Source organism: Aedes aegypti, chromosome 2 (assembly GCF_002204515.2).
Source record: "Aedes aegypti strain LVP_AGWG chromosome 2, AaegL5.0 Primary Assembly, whole genome shotgun sequence".
NCBI classification, from domain to species: Eukaryota; Metazoa; Arthropoda; class Insecta; order Diptera; family Culicidae; genus Aedes; species Aedes aegypti.
Window position 1 is genome coordinate 321,174,026 of NC_035108.1, and position 24,529 is coordinate 321,198,554.

Consider the following 24,529-nt stretch of genomic DNA (forward strand, 5'->3'; position numbering starts at 1 on the left):
CGGGAAGCTCATTTCGTTGGAAAACCTCCAGCACTAGACCGTCATAGCGAACTCCACCATGCGACCTAGTGTTGGCTGTAGCCGATTGATGGCCTCCAGCAGCAAACCGTTAACGAATTAAAGAAAGCGCGGTCGGGAGCTTGTTCGCGGTAAGTAATGGAAAACAAAAATGAAATGAAATGAGCAATCTGATCCATATAGCGCCCAAGCAAAACAATCGCATCGAGCACGAACCATCACAAATGAGAACAGGTGGTAGAAGGCAATATTGAAGGCACGACTTTTTCGCCGCAAATACTATCTGCTGGTCGGATTTAAATGTGTTCGCGTGGTTGAAACGAATAATGGAAGGAAGAAACTCCAAAAGTCCGTAAACGGCGGAAAATAAATTTATGTTATTGCAGCATTTAAAGAAGTTTGTTCTTGAGAAATGTGAATTTTGAATTATTTGTTTGTTTTGGTTTGAAGGGCCCATTCACAAATTTCATAACGCTGAAGGGGGTGGGTGGGTGTCCTCATGACGTTACAGTTCATACAAAATTGGTTATCAAGGCTTCAAAACACTTAACTTTCGAATGGTGGGTGAACATTGATTAAACACGATTCCGCAACATGAGTAATTTTAAATAAATAAAAATTTGTTGGTTGTTTCATGATTTTTATTCCGGACGCTTTCTTACTTTAGCCTCATATTCCGGACACTTTAATTCGAATTCCGGACAGCGCACGAAAATCATCAATTGAAATTTTCAAACCTCTAAATATACGTCTGATGCAGTTGGGGATCATAAATTTGCATAGATATCTGTGAAAAATACTAGCCTCGAAAGTGAGAACTTTTGAACGGCAAAAATTGAAACATTTTGTGTGAAATGTTTCCCATACAAAGTGGAGTGTCCGAAATTTGAAGCTGTCCGTAATGTGAATTGAAACTGTAGGTGTTTTATTTTACTGGCACGATAAACAATCTACGAGCATCCGATAGCAATAGTGTCAACAAGAGATGATTGTTACAGAGAGCGATTAGCGAGAGATTCTCTCAATTTTCTCAGGACTCGATCCCTGCCCACGATTAAATGATAATGGTAGACAGTGAAATTCAATACTGCCCAACATGTTCGAAGTGACGACTTTAATTTCTACAAACATCTGACCTTTGACAATGAAATGGAAAGCCTTTGAAATCAAAGTTCACTAGAAGACAAATTTGTCAGCATTATAGGCATTGAGTGTGGTGAATATTAGAGATAAATAAAATTTACTAAAATTACAAAATTACCAAATAAAGATTTGAAAAATTTCCTTAGGTATTCTTCTAAAACATTTCATCCAAAATCCGTGGAAATCTCGTCAGAATTTCCCAGAAGATGTTGCCTAGAATCCATCAAGTATCGCTTTCGAAATTTGCTATGATTTAACGATATTGCTAATGAGTTTATTGAAAACATATTATGGGCAATGGGAAGAATTCTCGATTACTTTTCCAAATCGACGTAAGTAACTTTCATGCAGTTTTAAGAAAAGTAATTAAGAAAAATCACAACCTTTCTTCTAAAACAGTTTTAAAATAAATCCCCTTTTTAACATTTTTTTTACCGTGTATGTATATGTATTTTGTTTGCAATCAGCTCGCGTTAAAACACTAGGTAGTTTCTATCATTTCCCACGAAAAAATGTATGACAAAATGATAAGCCGTTTCAATCATTTACTTACGACGTTTTTGTACCAGTGTAAAATCGACTCAAGTAGTGTTTTGTTTTTATTCGTGGTTAAGTCATTTTGTCTCCCATACAACGGAGCGGCGAAAGTAGCGGTTAGGTTGCGAAAGTGAAAATCTTACTTTCGTCGTTTTGTAAATCCGTAAATTAAACGTTCTAAAAGTGAAAAATCGAGTTGGTTTAGAGTGGAACGTGTAGAATTTCGGCTTCGAAACACGTAGGATTGATAAAGTAAGTTTGTTTACATTTCTGACTTGAGTCTGTTTGAATAAGTCTTCGAGAATTCATAAAAGTCTCACTAGGAACTCATCGAAAACGTAATCAAAATTCCGTCAAACATCCTGTAAATTTAACATGAACCAGTACGATCACAAGAAATTCTCTTGGATAACTGCTTGGATACTGCTTAGTTTCCTCGTAAAGTGTGGATTGAATCTTTTTCTATAACATAAACGTTATACACGGCAATGCGAGTCTACTCAAATCTGAGTTGTTTCAACGCAAAACCGTAGTTGAGCCCAATAATCCAAATTTGGCTAAATTTCCAAGGCTCCATTAGGTACTTTGCCTTTGAAGCTATTAGAAAAAATTACTTAAATTTGGTTTGATTCAACGCAAAATTAAGTTCATTCAACCCAAGCTTGACAATAATGCATTTACCCAAATTTGGCTTATTGGGCCAAACTACCCCCATTGGGTAGGTGCAGTTCTATCTATTTTTGACAACATTGGTGGGGAAGAGAGAGAATACCGAGAGATTTTGGGTTGAGAGAATAATCGATATACTAAATTAAAGTCAACTCAAAAATGAGGTAAAGTGTTTTTTTTCATGTAGGTACTTACAATGCTTTCCAAATAGAAACAAATGTTTTCTTATACTGGCCACAATCAGTGCTTACACCCTACAACAGCCTAATTCAATCATGATTTCTCATTTTTTCGACGATATCTTGTATTGAGTGCTGTAAGCAGTGCCGGATTTGAGCATCGGGTGCAAATGCAAAGGGGTGTAATTGACAGTTTGGTTGGTTTAGAGCTATTTACATTGAGAATTCGAAAGAAATTCGACGGTTTTCAAGCTTTCCAATAGTATGTTAGGTAAGTTTTCTGTCTAACGTGAAAAAATAGCATAATTCGTAGAAGATTGGCTCGTTTTATGGCTTATGTTTAATTTGTATCGAGTGATTTTTTTCTGAAAAACTTAAATGAAGTAAAACAAAGCAGCTTTCAACCTCCTTATTTTTACTCATCTAATTGTTCTCTATTTGGCCAGAAAGAACAAAGGCACTGATTAATACAATGACAAAAACATTTTTAAAGCTATTTTCATCGAAATTTTAAATTACGAGAGTAAAAATGGAATCAATAATTCAACAATTTTGCTGCAGACAGGGTAATGATACTTTTCCCTGAGAGCCACTAACAAAAAAGCCCCTTTTTCTCAGGATACGTCAATCCAGGAAAGTTTCTGGCATTTATCACTATAGCAACATCAAAAGTCATATTCTATGCATTTTTTTAGTTTAGTTTACTCTAAGCCTTTCCAAAAAAACTTCATCAACTACGGCATACAAAATAGAAAATATCAAAAATACTGACTACTGCTTAACAGAAAAAAATCCTAAACTTTAAGTTTCTGATAGCATTGCAAATATATTTTAAAGTTCTGATAGGAAACTAATGAACTCTTTGAATCGCGCAGTACTCTACTATTCAAAGACGTGAAGCGCATTTTAAATACCAAAAATTTTGAAAAAATGGGTCGATAAAAATTTTGGAGATTTGGCTTAACATTCGCGATTTTGTTTTTGTAATACATGGAAGGATAGTAATTGACCAAACTATGCAGTGAGATTCATACATTAGGAAAAACTTCTGTGTACTTAAGTATTCGAATGTTGACTTAGAAGTTTGAATCATTTGTCTTAATTAAAGTATTTCAAAACATTATTTGTTCTTATTATTGGTTCCTCCGGGTTGGTAAATGGCTGGGCATGGCGTACCATTGGTACCTCGCGTACCTGAAGGAATAAAATAGTGCCAGAGAAGCACTCTAAGCTAAACTGCGCACTATGGTCCTCCGAACATTTAGGGGGAATGGTCCTCCGGAAATCTAGGGGGTTGGTGTCAGGCCCTGCAAGCCAGCCGTAAAAACACAACAGCACAGGAACGTCAACGAGAGAATACGGACCGGAACAATCGGCAAAGACCACAGCGACGGAAATGGACTAGCGATTGGAAACTCGGTACGTGGAACTGCAAATCTCTCAACTTCATCGGAAGCACACGCATACTCTCCGATGTATTGAAGATCCGCGGTTTCGACATCGTAGCGCTGCAGGAGGTGTGCTGGACAGGTTCGATGGTGCGAATGTTTAGAGGTAATCATACCATCTACCAGTGCTGCGGCAACACACGTGAGCTGGGAACAGCTTTTATAGTGATGGGTGATATGCAAAGGCGTGTGATCGGGTGGTGGCCGATCAACGAAAGAATGTGCAAGTTGAGGCTCAAAGACCGGTTCTTCAACTTCAGCATCATAAACGTGCATAGCCCTCACGCCGGAAGCACTGATGATGACAAGGACGCATTTTACGCGCAGCTCGAACGCGAGTACGACCGCTGCCCAAGCCACGACGTCAAGATCATCATAGGTGATTTGAACGCTCAGGTTGGCCAGGAGGAGGAGTTCAGACCGACGATTGGAAGGTTCAGCGCCCACCGGCTGACGAACGAGAACGGCCTACGACTGATAGATTTTGCCGCCTCCAAGAACATGGCCATTCGCAGCACCTACTTCCAGCACAGCCTCCCGTATCGATACACCTGGAGATCACCACTACAGACGGAATCACAAATCGACCACGTTTTGATCGATGGACGGCACTTCTCCGATATTACCGACGTCAGAACCTATCGTGGCGCTAACATCGACTCTGATCACTATCTAGTGATGGTGAAACTGCGACAAAAACTATCCGTCATCAACAATGTACGGTATCGACGCCCGCCTCGGTATAACCTAGTGCGACTGGCCCAACCGAACGTCGCTGCCGCATACGCGCAGCATCTCGAGGTAGCGTTGCCGGAAGAGGGCGAGCTTGACGAAGCCCCTCTTGAGGACTGCTGGAGCAACATAAAAGCAGCCATCAGCAACGCAGCCGAGAGCATCGTCGGGTACGTGGAAAGGAGGACATGTAACGATTGGTTCGACGAAGAATGCAGGCAGGTTTTGGAGGAGAAGGATGCAGCGCGGGCTGCAATGCTGCAGCAAGGAACGCGACAAAACGTGGAGCGATATAAAAGAAAACGGAAGCAGCAAACCCGCCTATTCCGGGACAAAAAGCGCCGCCTGGAAGAAGCGGAATGTGAAGAAATGGAACAGTTGCATCGTTCTCAAGAAACGCGAAAGTTCTACGAGAAGCTCAACGCATCCCGAAAAGGCTTCGTGCCGCGAGCCGAAATGTGTAGGGATAAGGACGGAAGCATCTTGACGGACGGACGTGAGGTGATTGAAAGGTGGAAGCAGCACTACGATGAACACCCGAATGGCACGGAGAACACAGGCGACGAGGGTCACGACAGCGGAGGAAGTGACTACGTCAGCACGGCGGATGAAGGAAACCAACCTGCCCCCACATTGAGGGAAGTTAAGGATGCCATCAGCCAGCTCAAGAATAATAAGGCCGCTGGTAAAGATGGTATTGGAGCTGAACTCATCAAAATGGGCCCGGAGAGGTTGGCCGCCTGTCTGCACCGGCTGATCTGGGAAATCTGGGAAACCGAACAGCTGCCGGAGGAGTGGAAGCAAGGGGTCATATGCCCCATCTACAAGAAGGGCGACAAACTGGAATGTGAAAACTATCGTGCGATCACTATCCTGAGTGCCGCCTACAAAGAGCTATCCCAGATTATCTTCCGTCGTCTATCACCAATAACAAATGAGTTTGTGGAAAGTTATCAAGCTGGTTTCATCAACGGCCGCACGACAACGGACCAAATCTTTACTGTACGGCAAATCCTCCAGAAATGCCGTGAATACCAAGTCCCAACGCATCACCTGTTCATCGATTTCAAAGCGGCTTATGATAGCATCGATCGCGAAGAGCTATGGAAAATCATGGACGAGTACAGCTTTCCCGGGAAGCTCACAAGACTAATAAGAGTAACGATGGACGGTGTGCAGAATAGCGTGAAGATTTCGGGCGAACATTCCAGTTCGTTCGAATCCCGCCGGGGACTTCGACAGGGTGATGGACTTTCGTGCCTGCTGTTCAACATCGCGCTAGAAGGTGTCATGCGGAGAGCCGGGTTCAATAACCGAGGTACGATTTTCACAAGATCCAGCCAATTTGTTTGCTTCGCGGATGATATGGATATTGTCGGCAGAACATTTGAAACGGTAGCAGACCTCTACACCCGCCTGAAACGTGAAGCAACAAAAGTCGGCCTGGTGGTGAATGCGTCAAAAACAAAGTACATGCTGATAGGCGGAACCGAGCGCGACAGAGCCCGCCTGGGAAGCAGTGTTACGATAGACGGGGATACTTTTGAGGTGGTTGATGAGTTCGTCTACCTCGGATCCTTGTTAACGGCTGATAACAACGTTAGTCGTGAAATACGGAGACGCATCATCAGTGGAAGTCGCGCCTACTATGGGCTCCAGAAGAAGCTGCGGTCGAGAAAGATTCACCCCCGCACCAAATGTACCATGTACAAAACGCTTATAAGACCGGTGGTCCTCTATGGACATGGAGCATGGACCATGCTGGAAGAGGACCTGCAAGCACTTGGAGTGTTCGAACGAAGGGTGCTTAGGACGATCTTTGGCGGAGTGCAGGAGAACGGTGTGTGGCGGCGGAGAATGAACCACGAGCTCGCTAGGCTCTACGGCGAACCAAGTATCCAGAAGGTTGCGAAAGCCGGAAGGGTGCGCTGGGCAGGGCATGTTGCAAGACTACCGGACAACAATCCTGCAAAGATGGTGTTCGCGTCGAATCCGGTTGGCACAAGAAGGCGGGGAGCACAGCGAGCGAGGTGGCTTGATCAGGTGCAACAAGATCTGGAGAACGTGGGCCAAAATCGAGGTTGGAGAGACACAGCCTTGGACCGAGTAAATTGGCGTAACATCGTTAGCGAGGTTTTATCAAATTAAATGATGTAACACCAACTAAATAAATAAATTGGTTCCTCGGGGGGTCCCTCTGATCGAGAGGCCCGGGGCATTTGCCCCCTAGGCACCCCCTAAATCCGGGCCTGGCTGTAAGGGAAATGAACTCCTTTCTGTCTAAATTCGACCATCGCAATACCCACATTACATACATAAGATATGCTACTGACATTATAATTGATAATTCAAATTTGATTTATTTGTTTACCACTAATTATTTTACGACATTGGAAAGATGCAACCAAATTGACAATTTGAAAGTAGATCAAGAGCCGTCGTCGTATTCCGGGTTTTTTTTTTCGTTCATTTCATAATAGGTTTATTTTGTGACAGAGAAAATCAATCATGATGCGTATCTGCCACGAGTTTAGAAACAAATTATTTATATTTTTTTAAATAGATACGATAGAACATAGGTTCCCAAACATTTCGTGTTCGCGACCCACATGATCGCCAAGAGTATTTGGTGAGTCAATTAAAAGTTGTTAAGGATTGTGTGTTGTTCTAAACCAGTGACTAGACTAGACAAGTTTTGGCTTTGTACAGATAAGCCAAAGACTCCATCAATTCTGAACATTCTGATGCTAATATTGCACAGATGTTTTACCAAATAGGTAAATTCAAATACAACAGGAAATAATGACAGTATTTTGTTGTAATGAATGCTTCTAGTACGTTTTCCTTAAATCACTAAGAAAAATTTATTATAATATTCATTAACTTCCTATTATTAGAAAATACATATATCGCATTGAGTTATCTGTCATCCACAAAACTTGTCGATATACACTCCCGTGCAAAAGTTTGGGTTCACCCCCTAAAAAACATACAAAAGTGTTCAGTCCATATCTCTGTGATTACACGTTCAATTGAAACCCGCATTCGAAAGGAAAGGATTATTCTTACTTCGTATTTATTCATACAGAAACATTTTTTGAATTTTGTATTCTAAATTTTTACTTAAAGTTGTGACGTTTTTTAAAAAATACACTGGAAAAACATAGCTTTTTTTAATTTCTTTATTAGGCTGATACAAATATTAAATTTCTTTTATGTCCGAGACCACTTGGAAGGTACGAGGGGGGGGATAAAAATAAATAAGGAACAAAAAAATAAAAATGAAAAAAAAAGTTATTTTTTCGAATTTTTATTTTTAATGATAGTTGTTTAACTGTTTTTAGTCGTCCTCTGGATCATTATTTTACTTGTTTTTTACTTTGTAAATTGAAAAAATCTAACTAATGTCAAAAAAATCATGAATATTTTTTTTTCTCCCCTTCAAAATTTTCGGATTTTCGAAGGGGGGGGTGACATAAAAGAAAATTAATATTTGTATCAGCCTTAGTATCATTCCAAACATTACATTAATTTCTTATATCTATGTGTTCTGTGTTATTAGACAACACTATCATCCTAATTTGGTAAAACAAATTTAAGATTTTATTAACCTTTTGTTAACAACATATTACATTTCATTTGCCGTAGCAGTTCAGATTTTTTACAGGTGAGTTGGTTTCACCTGCTTATAAGAGAAAAAAAACGCTTTGAAAATTCTTAACCTAACTTAACCTAAACATATTCATGCGTTATATGTTTAGGTTAAGTTAGGTGGCAATAGAAGATTGTAACGATTCTTGCCTGAAATTATTAATTATTTTATTTGACATTTGTTCCAATGTTTCAACATTGGATATTCTATGTAACTCATTGGTACTATACCAGGGAGGAAGCTTCAGAATCATTTTCAAAATTTTATTTTAAATCCTGTGCAGAGCTTTCTTCCTGGTACTACAACAGCTAGTCCATATTGGTACAGCATACAACATGGCTGGCCTGAAAATTTGTTTGAATATCAAAAGCTTGTTCTTATGACAAAGTTTTGATTTTCTATTAATAAGTGGATAGAGACATTTTACATATTTGTTAAATTTGGCTTGAATGCCCTCAATGTGATTTTTGAAAGTTAAATTCTGATCTTGCATGAGCCCTAGATACTTAACTTCATCTGACCAATTTATTGAAACCCCTCTCATCGTGACAACATGTCTACTTGAAGGTTTCAAATAAAGAGCTTTTGGTTTATGTGGGAATATTATTAGTTGAGTTTTGGAAGCATTAGGAGAAATCTTCCATTTTTGCAAGTATGAAGAAAAAATATTCAAACTTTTTTGCAATCGACTACACTGCCCATAACTGCATAACAGTCACATTCGACATTTTTGACAATTTCGAGTTAATACCGGGAAGAATCATCAAATAACAAATACTTTCGATCAACTTACTAAAATCTGTGAGATTGTTCTAGAAAATTCCAAAAATATACCAAGTTGTTTTGTCACATTGACAATTGTAACCGCATAACGGTCACATTGAGATTATACATGAGCCTCGTAACGCAGTGGCAACGAAATTTCTATCAAATTTTTTTTCTGACTTTTCACCCAATAAGCGATATGAGTTGTACAAAATTTCAGCCTCAAATAAGCACTTTTGAATTCTTAGTGATTTTTTGAAATATCAGTTCCCTCTCATACTGCAATAAAATGCAAACTTGGTATCCCATTTACTCAATGCCTACTTTTGTCGAATGTTACAAATATGCAGTTATGGGCAGTACACATGACACGCAGACTTCGTCCTTTGAGCACTTCTAACTAGTGATCCATAATATGGGCCAGGAAATGATTGTTTACCACGCTTATGGATCACTTCCAAAGAATATAGATTTCTGTCATTTTAAGCATTGGATTCGACATTTTCAGACAATAGCACTAAGGATAAAACTCATAAAATATCAAGGTATGTAAATTTCATTTTTAGCAGACAAAACTGGGTGAAAAACTTGGTGTGGAGCGAAAACAGTTCATGTCTCAGTTACTACAATGCAGTATCACAAAAAAGGCATTTTACCCTTGTTTCCAGCTCTAACACTGCTTGAATCTACATTGAACTGGATCTAAAAACTCCGAAATAATCTCGCAAGAGTCAATTGAAGTCAATACTTTGTGTTTGAAGTGCTTTACTACTTACATTCAAGTAATACGTTCACGCAAATCTCGTAGCTTTAAATCAACGCGCACTGTTTCAACACAAAACCATTTAAATTGTAAATTCTCGTATACAAACAAAACTTTACTGCCATTCAGAACACTTCACTCAGATCAAAGAATCTGTCAACACGCAAATGACTGCACTTGTTTTCAGTCGAATCGCTTTTCCCTCCTAGGCACAGTAGTCTAGCAGCATTCAAACGAATCACCACCACCGTTTCGTTTAGTCACCCTTGAAATTCTCACTCCACCGTCCACTTGCACTAGGCTGCACAAATCCCTGTCGCACATTATCCGACCATGATTCATCACCGTAACTCCTCCATCCAAGGCTCGCAACGTCCAATTCGCGGAAGGTAAACCTGGTGTGTACTGACACTTTCAACGGAAAATGCGTCAACCCCTCGGCGACTGCTATCGAGGGTGTCTACACAAGGTAAACTCTCACTTGCGTCACTTGAGAACAATTCAATCAAACTCAACACACACTTTGCACATTTTTTTTTCCTTTCTTTATGGCTGTGAATCCAGCATCCCATGGGATTTTTCTCGTTCGCAATTTCCACTTCTTCCCGGCGTTTATGGTTGCTGCATTCACACACTGACTGACCAGCTGAGTTATGCGAAATTCACCACTTCAATCAATACACAACCACCAAGTGAATCGCAACATGGAGAAATTCCTGAATTGTGTGGAAGCTGACGAAGGTGATTTTGAACACATGTAATTCAAATCGCACAATTGTTCTGCGCAAGCAGAAATTTTCACTCTTAATTTCTTAATTATCAACTTTTACAAACATAAAACCGTTTCCTACCCAAAACTGCACTCATGGGAACTTCTCTCTTGGTTCCAGGTTTTCAACCAATCACAATTTCGGACCGATCACTTCTGAGACACTCGAAAGACTGCTTCCACAATCTTGCATCCGCGACAATACAACCCGACGACCGAGAGCAGCAAAAAAAAACAAGCCCTATACAACAGATGAGGTGGACCCATCAAAGGCCTGAATGAGACTGCCTACGCACAGACTCATTCGCATTAATGGATCTCTCGTCGACGGACGGGAGATTCATGAATGCGCGACTATGCGGTTGAATGGTTGTTGTAACAACACCACCAATAAAGTGGAGTGAAAGGGAGAGCGCGAGCTGAACCGAACCGAACCGACCGACCGAACGGACGAAGGAATGAACAACGTGTGTAACGCAATGCCCATGCCAAGTTAATCCCATACACGGTGTGTCTGAAACCATTACTGACTGAAACAAAATGACCATCAATTTTGCACCCACCATTCGAAAGACGTGGTATTCCAGCATCCTCTCCGTGAATTTGAAAATGTTTTTCTAAGAATTGCATTGCAGAGACTCTCACATCTGCTCAGTTATTCCTGAACCACGGTTGTTCACTGGGGATTTCAACTCCCAAGAACAGGCTGAAGGCAACTGTATAACGACTAGCGATCAACGTTAATATATCACCTCTGCGACGACTTCAATATGACAATTCTAAACACTGGGGAAGTTACATGATTGGCACCTTCAGCTCAAGATGGAAGTCCTAGGGATAAGCGTTTGAACCTCTCAATATATTCAAGCGCTGGATTGTTTAAAGCACATAGACTGGAGAAATTACGCGGAAGCGATCATTGAAGGAGAACAAGTGATAGAAGTTCTTCATCCGTTGAAAGAGTATCGATTTTTATCTGAGTTGGTTTGCAATAGCGCGCTTCAAGCACAACGACGTCCTGTACCAGGTCCGTCGGTTCGTTAGAAGCTTCCCAATCTGTGGTGGGATGACGAGTGTAAGGAACTCTATCGCGAGAAATCCGCCGCGAAACGTGTTTCTATAGCTCATGCGTTATTCTTCCCTTGAACGCAAGTGTAAAAACTTGGTTAAAGCGAAGGAAAGCGGTTATTGGCGCCATTTCTTGGAAGGATTATCACGCAAGACCTCGTTGAGAACGTTTTGGACCATCGGAAGAAGAATGCGTAATACATCGTCAGTTAATGAGAATCTAGAGAGCTCTTCTCGGTGGATTATCGATTTCGCTAAGAAAGTTTGCCCAGATACCGTTCCTATTGATCGCGTGCGTCCAGGTTTTTCGATGGATAGAGTCGCCATGGATAGACCGTTTTCGGTGGTTGAATTCTCAATTTTTTTCCTTTCATGTAACAATTCCGCTCCTGGAATGAATCGAAACAAGTTCAATTTGCCTAAGAATCGCCCTGACGTCGAATTGAACTTGTGTAGTGTACATTTAGAGTGGTTCAAAAATTTGTTTTTGCTCATATTGTTTCTGTATATATTGTTTCGGATGGCTGGAGGCAGGTGAGAGTAATAGCCATCCAAAAACCAGGGAAACTCGCGTCGAACCATAATTCGTACCGTCCAATTGCGACGTTATCGTGTATTCCCAAGTTGTTAGAGAAGATGATTCTCTTTCGACTGGATAAATGGGTTGAAACGAATGGTATGCTGTCAGATACGCAGTTGGTTTTCGCAGCGGTGCTGCTTTCTTCAGAAATTCAACTTACCATTGCCCAAAAGGAGCAGATGGGTTCAGTGTTTTTGGATATTAAGGGTGTTTGACTCAGTTTGCGTTGATGGCCTTTCAGACAAACTTCACGCAAGTGGCCTTTCATCAATTTTGAATAATTGGTTGTACAATGTGTTGTCCGAGACGAATATGGGTTGTACTCATGGTAACTTGACAGTTTCAAGAAATTAGCTATATGGGTCTCCCCCAGGGCTTACTTTCTTTATAATTTTTATGTGATGGGGGGTCTGTAGCCTTGAGGTTACGCTTTCGCTTCATAAGTGGAAGGTCATGGGTTCGATTTCCAGCCCCTCCACAAAAAAAAAAACCGTCCAGCCACCAGAAGACGCCTCACGGAGGCATAGAAATACCAAAAACGAATCAACTTCAAGCGAACTATAACCTGAACATGTGTAGGGTGCTCATCCGAAAGATCTGATCAAGCTGTACCAAAAAACCATCTTGTCAGTCTTAGAGTACGGTAGTTTTTGTTTTTAATCCGCGGCGGAAACACATATGCTGAAGATTCAGCGGATTCAGTACCGCTGTCTTCGCATCGAGCTAGGCTGCATGAACTCGACTCACACAATGAGTTTAGAGATACTTGCAGGAGTACAGCCCCTGACAGATCGTTTCACGGAGTCAACACTCAGGTTCCTAATCCGTTATGGGGTTCTCAATTCAATCAATTGGTTATTGAAAACTTTGAAAAGCTGCTTGAACACAATCCTCAAACTCCTTCCATGAGAGTGTACTACTGGTACATGACGCTAGAGGTTAGCCCATCTTCGATTAACACCAATCGTAACAACCTCCTAGACTTCGACTGTTCCTCTGTAGTATTTAATCTGTCCATGAAGCAAAATATCCATGGTATACCAGATCACTTACGTTCAAAGTTTATCCCTCTCGTGTTTGCAAGTAAATTCTGGCATGTCAGCGAGGACCGACAGTTCTTCACTTATGGATCAAATAAGTGTTGTTCAAAATCGTTCTAGACCGGAAAATGAAGCCTACCGCGATTATGTCGTCTACTTGGCCTAAAAATATTAAATTTCGTGAATTCAAGAGAAGACTTTGTACATGGATGTGTAATTTTGTTACAAAATTGAACTCAATGTCATTTTTTAGGAATATGGTGATATGTTTAGCTTCTTGTGTTGTTTTGTTATTTGTTTCGATGTGTATTGTGTTGGGGGAAAGTCAATGGGTTGGCGAATGGGATTAGGTGATCGTAGGAGACTGGTAAGACTTCGTCTCGATTTCTTAGAAGCCATTGATCCTATCCGTAGATTCCAGAGTTTCGGGACATATTTCTTAGGTTCTCGTAATTCACACGCGACATCCGATTCATAACATATATTTTACGAAAACTATACACATATCTACATTTATTTGTAACCGAAACATACATCCGTTGAAATAGGACTCACTGTTAAACTAACATGTTAAAATATGATAAGGGATAGACACCCAATTTCTTGGGGTTTGTGCTAACGTAAGAACCTCGACACCACTCATAAGACGCGACGTGAGACAGGACACAACACTTATTGTTCTTGCAACGATTAAAATGAGTTAAAATTACCTTTTTAGTCGACCGGTTTCGGGCTCGATGTTGCCCATCTACGGGACGATGTCCGACTGATTACATAATTTACTAACACAAGTATTCGTACTGTAGTCAGTATACGTCGAGAAGTGTTAAAGGTTACTGCATTTTCAGCTTAGTCAAGTGGAAGAGTGGAGACACGATTGGAGCATCGTCCTCATTCATTAGAGGGCGATTAGATGTTGCGATATACATGGACTCCCATGCATTCAAGTGAGATATTTTTCTGACGTTTTTAATCAATTTTGCATTCTCCCAGTCCACAGTGTGATCTAGGGTCGATGTATGTGCTGCTACACTTGAATCATTAGCACGTTCGTTTTCGACCACGTTCCTATGTTCTCGTAGGCGAATTTTGAACTTATATTCCTGATTTTTCCTCCGGATTTTGTCTTTCAGGTTAAATAACAAATCTTTTAGTGTGTTGTTGCTTTTGTAGACTACATGAAAACCGAGGTGTTTGAAGACTGCTTGGATTGGGTTGGTGATCTTTGGGTAGAACGGGAGACTAATTCTTTTAACCTCGTCTTTTGTCGATATTAGTGTTGTGGCATTTTTCCTGTGTTTTTTCCTTTCAAAGTTATTCAATAAAAACCTATTGGCAACGCGACGTTGATTAACACGTAAATGAATAACAATAATAACAATATAGGGCATAATTTTCGAATAGTATATGCTTAAATAACTTTTTTCACAAGCATCGGATTGCTTTGCGGTCTTCGGCAATGTTGTTCATCGTAAAAATACCTATCGAGGTCTGTGAGTTTTTATAGAGATCATTGGGCGACCACTGGCGGTTTTTCTTTGCAAAAGTAAGTTTTCCCATAGTAAATCCCATACAAACTTTGAACGGCTGGCACTAAAATATAGTCTCTCCGATCGAGCTGGAATTTTGCACAGTCTTCGTCAGTCCGCTTGAAATCTACACGAGCTCCACCCGTCCAACACCATGGCCATCTGGAAGCGGACTGACAACTGACCCTCGTCTGAGCGAACATGCTCTAATGTACCTGGATAACATGACGATCGACCAACGGCAAGGAATAATGAACTTCTCTCTGGACTATCTCTGGAAAATCCACAAATAGATTTAATCGATAAAGCAGACAAAAAAAAAGAACAACTGTCTGATTTCGTTCTGGTGATGCCCAAGCTGGCGAATAAGAGCTCAATAAGTTAAGTAAAGGGAGAATAAAAAAAAATGACTAAAACTCTCCGTAGGAAAACAAGTGTTGGCGGGCCTTGATTTGGAATATATGAATTTGATCTACCTGGTCGTGTAATAATATCTACTTGACATGGTCGAGTAAGTTTTAAGTGCATTGGATGTAAGATCTTGTTAAAACATACAACTTTGCTGAGAGCAGTACGCCGATAAGTTTGAAATCTTGTGAGTAGTTGGCGAAATTCGAGTTTTTAGGTCTATTTTTGAAGTGATTTTTTTTCAATTTACAAAAATTACGTTCTCATAATTTTTGCAGCAAAAGATGTCTAATGTATAGCCTTTCAAATGCTGCTAAAAGAAAAAAAATCAAATCAACTTCTGAGTTAATATCATAGTTGTTTTTGCTTGAATTTGCTTACAAAATCACAAGAATTACAAACTTGCAATGTTCAGCAAAAAACGTGTATCATTAAAACTATAAAAAAAAAGCTAGACCAAAATAACCCGAAAAATCGGTTCATCCTAAGTGACTTAACTCAAATGAAGAGTTATATCGAAAGTGTATTGAACAAAGTTGTTCAAAATAGCATTTTCTAAAAGAAGAGCACAGCCTTAAATTGCATGAAATAAAAAACTCAGAGTCAAATTTTAAATTTAAATAAGGGTCCCCCCATTCAACTGTTTCTTAAAAGATGCAAACTCAATTACGAATAACTTTTCTGAAGACATCGAGAACTGAGGAAACACTTTTTTCCTGCTAAAAGCTCGATTAGGACCATTGTGCATTAAAATAACTAAGCAATATTTTCAATTTTTGTTTACTTCGAAAGGAAAAACAAGAGCCACACGTTATTCATTTAGTGTTCTTTCAACATAGAATTTGATTAGAATTCTTTTTTGTTTCAAGTGTTTCTTTTGATCTTCAAAGTTTGATAATTGAAACAAACTTTTATTTTTTTTTTCATATTTTGTGTGCATTACTAGTTAGCTCGGCAAACGTTTTATTGCCCAGTAAGCAGCTTTGAAGAAAATCCTCTACAATACGTCAAATTTTCATGTATTTCTCTTTTTTCTCTTTTTTCAATTTTCTCGGCGAATTATCACACATATTTTTCTCTGCAAACACGTTAGAATTCTTGAGGATAGGATAAATAAATGATAAACCTTATATAGTACTACACTGGGTGATATGAATAAAAAACGTTGAACTTTACTACATGTAGCATCTACTCAAAAACAAAATCCACAAAGTTTACTACACTTTTGGTATGAATAAAAAACTTTTCGAACATGTAGTACTTACTACTTTCGAACATGAGCAGTGACTGAAGCTGCACGTTAAGAAATTTCCATTCAGGGTGCAGAGTGATTCTGCACGTAAAGAACAATCTATTCAGAGTGACGCTTAAAATTAATACAATCATGCATATGGCGGAAATGTATGGAATCTAATCGATTACGCGACAATTTGCACAAAATCATGAAGGTGCTGTAATTTGACAAGATTTGTAGTGTAATTTTGCGATTAGTCTGGTATTCTCTTTATGTCTATGATTTTATGATGATGGTACATCAAAGAATTTTCTGAGTAGTTTTCGGTCTTCGCCAACGCCAGCGATTGATGTTTTTTTTTTTTCAATATTAGCTTAACATCTATGAAGAGATCTTGAGACTACAGCTATCAAATTAGGAATTACATATTTTCTAGCACTCAGTATTGAGAATAGAATTTAGAGAGGTAGAATTTTGATGCTCCCCGTGTGTTTTCTTAACAGCATGTTGAATTCCGGAAGTTCTAAGTGTTTCTGTGATATTCTCGTTATTTTGGTGGGGTTTCTGATAGTATCCTTGGAATTTCTAGAATTTAGAACGTAGAGATTTTAATGGGAATTGTAGTGATTCCATTTGTAGTCGTAAGAATTCAATGAGGATCTCTCCTAAAAATCCAGGGTTCCCTTTGAAATTATTAAAATTCTTATCGATTTCACAAAAAATCCCATTGAAATCTATAAAATATTTACCGACTTTCAAAAGGTTTATATTAAAGCTTTGCTTTGAAATTCCAACGGAACTGGAGATCAACGGAATCTTAAAGGTTTTTACAATAATTACAAAGATTGTATTCAGAATTACAAATATTCTCACAATAATTCGCAGGAATCCCACCGCAATCTCATAGATTCTTACAGAAATACCGTCTCAAAGATACCCACAGAATTCTAAGAGATTAATATCCGGAATCCCATTCCCACCCCAATTCTAGAGTTTTTACCAGACTTCTAATATTTCCGCAATATTCCTAGAATGGTATTTAAACTTCCAGAATTATCATAAAAAATCCGACATCCCTATCGGAATCCCAATGTTCCTACAGGAATTCAGGAATTTCAAAGAAAATCTGAGAATCTGAGATGTCAGAATTTACACGTAAAATTCAGAATTACATTATAAATATCTGAATTCTTACCGACATCCTAAAATTCCTAGAAAATAACATGATTATCGTAATGCCAGAGTTCACACGGATATTACAAATTGCTACTGCCAGTAATCTTACCGGAATCTCAGAATTGGCGGGGCGAATGTTTTCGTCACCTCAGAACTCCTAAGCAAAACTCAAAATACCTTCTGAAATATCAAAACTCATATCGTTTTCCCATGATTTTTACTCAAAAGTAAATTATTCCATTCAATTTCGCAATCTCAAAGCATGAGTAGCAACCTCTTAAGCTAACTACCAGTAGCTTTGTAGTAAATGCTACGTTTATTCATAGCAACGCGTTGTTTGTAGTATGTTCGAAAGGTGTAGAAAGGAAAATGACACAAACATATTCCACTCGTGTTCCACATATAGCGTTTACTACCGAGATTGTAGTAAACTCAACTTTACTACATTTTATTCATACGGCCCACTGTTCAAAATATTCATGTCAACTTCATACATGCGATGTAAACATAAAGTCAGGTAAATTTGAGTTCAAAATCATGTAAATTTGTGTTATATGTCACGTAGAACCACAGACACTTAATGAGCTCACCGACTTAGCGACACCCTCATAAGTGCCACGGACGAGGAGGTTGGGAGAAGTATGAGGTCAGGATTCGCCTGAAAAGCTAGCGATAGAAACAGGGCATTTGTGGTTAACTGTTTATTTTTTTTTCTTTTGAATGCCTGCGATCAAAAGAGAACATTTGTTCATTATCAAAGTAATTCCTAAACGAAAAAAAACGACTTTCGATTATATGAAAAGTTATATATCCATCCAAAATAAATCTTTTGGCAATCTATTAACTGCAATCGATAGCTAGGATGCCAGTACTTGTTCTAAAAATATAAATTAAAAATATTTGAAACAGCATGCATAAATATTCAAGTTTTCTTCGAACAAACTATCAAAGTTTTACGGTGTCTCTATTTTATCGCTATTTCATTTTAACAATCATGATCCAAAGTAAATCATTAGATCTTGTAAATCATCTTTTGCTACTGCTGCTAGCAGATGCCCGGGAATTATTCGTAATGCTTGTAAATTAATAATAACGTTAAAAACGGCTCCAGACACACCGTGCACATACCAAGTTAGTCCAATACAAATATAAAGGTATCTCTCTGCAATACGATGACCAAACTGGCGCTGCACTGCATGTGGAACCAGGACTGAACGACTACACTGTCTGCTGCGCTTTCGACAGGTCGACGAGGGGCGATTTGCTAACAAGATTCAGAGAGTTTTGCGTACACCGGCGGCTTCGATGGCATAGGAATGCTAACATATGTCGGAGTTTAGGGTTTGCAACACACGCGAGTTTACCGCTGAAGGATTAGAAGCCCATTCAGTCAAATGAGATCACACATGTAATCGATATCCATTTCGGAGCTAATTGCAAAAGTCAATTTGATGACCTGGTTGTGGTAACTTGGATTAGGTACTGAAATGCAGGGGGCTGCTAATAGGATTAGGCTTAGGTCTTAGGATGATGTTTTTTCGGAGTTGCGCGATGTGTTTGACATCGCTAGAAATATTATTTTCAGACTGACAGGTCGGTTTATTAAGTCAGACTGCACTAAATGCTTTTCAATGATTTCAGGAAATCGTACTCCGAAAATTCTGGATAACAAAATACTTGCATTATTTTTCGTAATATTAGATAGATAACATTTAATCGTAAAATTCTGAAGCTTTTGACAAATGTTGAGTTGGTATCACAGAGCTATCAAAATATCGTAATATATCAAACAGCTCTTAAATTGTATGTTTTTACAAAAAGGAGAAGGGAATTATGATTATACTTAGTTTGAATATATAATGTGTGAATACGATGGATTTCTCCAAGTCGAGTCTAGTACACGACACCAAAGACGGCCTTACAGTTAAGGTGGAAATACGAGTATCTATCAAAATTTGTATACTCTAGTGGAATAAAATGGTATAGTGCATAGTTTCCCAAACTGTGGGTCGCGACCCCCAGGGGGGTCGTGGGCTCATCTCTGGTGGGTCGCGAAAAAATTTTGTTCTCATTTATTTTGTAGGTTTCTTAGTGTCCTCTCGATTTTTAGCAACTGGTTTTTAACAGTTCTCATTTATATTTTGGTTAATACTTTTGATCAAGATTGAATTGATCATTTTACTTGAAATGATTTGTAACTATAATATCTGATTTTGGATTTTTCAGCAATACGACCAAGAGAAATAGATTTTTATCAAGAGAATCGGCTATTTATTTGAAAAACTCTGCAAAAATATGTTGTTTCTTAAAGATACAGTTAGAATTTTCACACATGATAACTTTGAAAAATAATTCAATTAATATCATCACAAAGGTTCATCGGATTTCAACGAACTATCTGCACTCCTTGTGCTGAAAATTTTCGCGTGGCAAATAACTAACGAAAAAGCGTAGTTAAAGACGAAATTACATGTATTGTAGAGCTACGTTCGGAACAAGTTAACTAATTTCAAATAAGGTCGCCATTAAAGCCAATTTTTCTACTGTAAGTCTTAAACCTAAGAAGCCAAAAATACTGAAACGAGCTTTCCGAAAAATGTTGGAACTGAACTTTTATCTTGGAAGTTTGCTTTTTCCGAGAAAACTAAATATGTTATCTTTATTTTATGATAACGATTGTATTTTTCATAATTAAATGATTTTATTAAATGCATTTAATTATTTAGGAAAAATCAATTTAATGTAAGTAAAGTTGATAAGTTGTGAATATTGAAAACATCGCGCACCTTGAAATTTTATGTGGAGTTTGTCTATATCAACTTTCGATCGATACTGATCGATAACGAAGTTACGAATGATCTTGAATGTTTAAAGTAAAAATCTCACACTTTCTGGTGGGTCGCAAAAAATATGCCTAATCGCTAGGTGGGTCGTGCACTAGAAAAGTTTGGGAACCTATGGTATAGTGCTAAATTAGGGTTTTCATTTATTTACTTCTATATTATTATGTATCACAGTGGCGTCTCGTCCTAAGGTGCACTTGGTGCACTGCACAGTCAAAGATTTCAAACTAACAAATTAAATATATATATATTATAATTCTCAATACTTCCAACATTCATAATGTGTAGTTGCTTGAAAATGTTGTTTGATTTCTTCACCTTCAACTGGTCCATCGCCATTCTTCGCTCATCAGTTGTTGCAGGCAGACGTGTTTTTTCATTTCTCCCGTGTTCAATAGTGTGAAGCCGTTCTATTGTTAGCAGACCATTGTTGGAGTTGCATCGATTTCAAGCTAAGTATTGTTCGATCCATAGTTGATTTGCCGAGACAACAGAGAGCCTTTTTTATTAGAACTATTTGCTAAATTCCGCTCCTCCATTTTTGCAATGGACGGAGACGGGGAAGATGATGGCACTGAGAAATCTGAACCACAATCAAGGTCGCCTAGAATCCGGGAATATCCGGTAGGCGCAAAGGGCCCTTTCATAGTCTATTTTCGAAAGATTGCCATTCCGCTCAAAGTTTTGTTAATCTCGTCTGAATTGTACAGTAAGTTCACCTCTATCAAAGAATTGAAGAAGATTAATGAGTTCAAGGTTAGAGTCGTTCTCTCAAAACGAGAGGAGGCCAACGAAATCGTTAAAATGGATCGCTTTGAGGGTGTTTACAGGGTGTACATACCATGTGAAGATGTCGAAGTCGATGGCGTCATTTATGACGAAGTACTCACGCCTGAGGAAGTCATGCAGCTCGGTGAAGGCAGGTTCCGTAATAGGGCCCTCCCTTCCGTGCCTGTTTTGGACTGTGAACGGCTCACCATGATGAACGCTGATAAATCTAACAGAGTTCACTCGAATGCATTGAGAATCACATTTGCTGGAACTATGATTCCAGATTTCGTGAATGTCAGCAACGTTTTCATTCCGGTTCGTGTTTACACTCCCAAAGTCATGCTCTGCAGTCGCTGCAACATGTTTGGTCATACAGATAAATATTGCTCCAACAAGGTAAAGTGCGTTAAATGTGGTCAAGATCACGAGTCCTCCAAGTGCCCCAGGAATACAAACACATGTATTCTTTGCAAAGGCAGCCATGATTCTCTCACAACGTGCAAAGCATACCAAGAAGTGAAGAAACAGGTTAGGAACAAACTAATTGCTCGCAGTAAGGCTAGTTGTGCTGAATTGTTAAAAGCAGTAAACGATCCATTCCCTACGTCAAATATGTTCACCCCGCTCGAAAACGATTGTGCGTCCGGTTCATTTGAGAATGACTTTCAAACTCAAGCGCATTGCAGTTACAGACCACCGAGAAAGCGTAAGGTTAACTCTGTGGCGACAAATAGTAAATCCACGTCGTCTGAACAAGCGGAAGGTTTCGCTTCGTCGTCAAAACATTTTCCACCTCTGCAACCCACAAAAGATATCCCAGGGTTCAAGAAGATTGACCAGCCTGAGGTTGTTGTCGACTCTGTTTCGGAAATTTTGAAGTCATTGTGTGGTCTGTTTGGCGTCAACCCAACATGGTGTAAGCTTGTGGAATCTGTTGCCCCGGTATTATCGAAGATCTGGGAAGCTCTTAAATCTCTTCTGCCCCTCCTCTCGCCACTCCTCGAATTCTTCCGCTGTAGGAATGGAGTGTAATAATACTCAGCGCGCGTTATCGTTTCTTCAGTGGAATGCTAGAAGTATCATCCGAAGGCTACCTGGCTTAAATGCTTTGTTAGCTGAGTACGAAGTTGACGTATTTTGCATTTGTGAGACATGGTTGACTGAGGCTAATTTCTTGAATATTCCTGGTTATCATATTCTTCGTAAAGATCGTTCTGAGCCGTACGGTGGAGTTTTAATCGGCGTTCGTCACGGTATTGAGTTTCATTCCCTCCCTGTTACCACCCCTTGTCCAATCGAAGTCGTCGTTTGCTCAATCAAAGTGAAAGATTTTACATGCTCCGTTCTATCTGTCTATATTCCTCCGAATTGCAGTTTCAGTGCAGAATCAATGAGACAAATTATTAATTCTGTACCGCAACCATGCATAATCCTGGGCGATTTTAACGCCCATGGAGTTGCGTGGGGATCGTTAAGAGATGATGGTAGGTCAAAGATTATTTTGGACATAATCGACGATTTTCGCTTCAGCATTTTGAATGACGGCACTGGCACTCGTATCAATCTTCAATCAAATAACCCATCTTGTTTGGATCTTTCACTATGTTCATCCTCAATCGCTCTAAATTGCACGTGGGAAGTCGTAAATGATCCGTTTGGTAGTGATCATCTACCTATCGTAATCAAATACTGTAAATCAGGGCAGGTACTACAGGATCGGTGCTCATTGTATGATTTAGCAAAACACGTTGATTGGCAAACATTCTCGCTCAAAGTCACTGAATTGATTAATAAGACCCAAGATAATAGAAATCTCAATGAAACTTATAGTAGATTTGCTCGAGGCATAACTAACGCGCTCCGTAACTCTCAAACGAAGCCAGTTCCAACTGTACACACATTCAAAAGATCTCCTACAATATGGTGGGACGAAGAATGTACTAACGCTTTGCAGGCCAAATCTAGAATGTTTAAAACATTTCGTCGAACTGGTTACAGAGAAGATTTTATCGAGTATAAACGGTTGGAAGCTCTATTTGTAAGAATTACGAAAAAGAAAAAGCGTGGATATTGGAAGTCTTTTGTTGAAAACTTAGATAAAGATACTGCCTTAGCAACATTGTGGTCGACTGCTCGTAAGCTTAGAAATAGTAGCTACTGCTCTTCTTCTGTAGACAGTTACTCAGAAGAATGGGTGTCACGTTTTGCTCAAAAAATTTGCCCCGATTTTGTCGCACCTGAAAAGGAATACATCAGTGCGATTGACACTGGAACTTCTGTAGATACGACTGCCGCGCCGTTTACGATTGAAGAATTTGAGTTTGCACTAGGATCATCGAACAATACTTGCCCTGGATTAGATGGTATAAAGTTCACCGTTTTACGAAAACTGCCGTTGATAGCGAAGACATTCTTACTTGATTTATTCAACAAATTCGTTGCCTATAATGTGTGCCCAGATGAATGGCGTGAAGTCAAAGTTGTTGGAATTCTGAAGCCTAGCAAAGATCCATCTTCCGAAGATTCTTATCGCCCGATTTGTTTGTTGCCATGTCCAAGGAAATTACTGGAGAAAATGATTTTGAATCGCTTAGAACCTTTGTTAGAAAAATCAGGTGTACTCTCTAAAACTCAATATGGATTTCGGCGTGGTAGAGGAACCCGAGACTGCCTTGCTCTTCTAGCAACAAACGTTCAAATTGCGTTCAATAAGAAAGAAGAATTAGCCGCGGTCTTCCTCGACATTTCTGGCGCTTATGATTCGGTACTGATCGACAAGCTTTGTTCCAAATTGCATTTTCTTGGGGTTTCTTCGCTGATTTCAAATTTTTTGCTCAATCTTCTCTCAAAAAAGAAATTGTCATTTTATTTGAACAACGTCTTCAAAACATCAAGAGATAGCTTCTATGGTTTGCCGCAGGGATCATGCTTGAGCCCGTTTCTGTTCAACGTATACACAAATGACATGGACGATTGTTTAGCAGACAAATGCTTTCTCGTGCAGTACGCCGATGATAGTGTCATTTGGGTAGCTGGGAAGGATAAGATAGTCATGCAAACCTCACTTCAGCAAACTATAGATAATTTAATTCTCTGGGGTGATTCGCACGGTTTCTCGTTTTCAAACGACAAAACGGAAATAATGATATTTTCACGAAAACGTTCACCAACAAGCATAAAAGTTTTCCTGTACGACACAGAAGTG

General features: G+C 39.2%; 1 protein-coding gene across 3 annotated transcripts in view; it reads right to left on the reverse strand.

Moving 5' to 3' along the window:
- LOC5574609 (disks large-associated protein 1) overlaps positions 1-24,529 on the reverse strand; it is a 172,848-nt gene that overhangs the window by 30,665 nt on the left and 117,654 nt on the right. The window contains exon 1 of one of the 3 annotated variants that reach the window (XM_021845803.1): positions 10,758-11,078. The exons of 1 other annotated variant lie outside the window; for it this stretch is intronic. In XM_021845803.1, coding sequence (XP_021701495.1) covers positions 10,758-10,773 — 16 coding nt within the window. In that variant the 5' untranslated portion in view covers positions 10,774-11,078. Of the gene's footprint in view, positions 1-9,919; positions 11,079-24,529 lie in introns of those variants that run through there. One more of the 3 variants, XM_021845804.1, reaches the window with a different exon arrangement.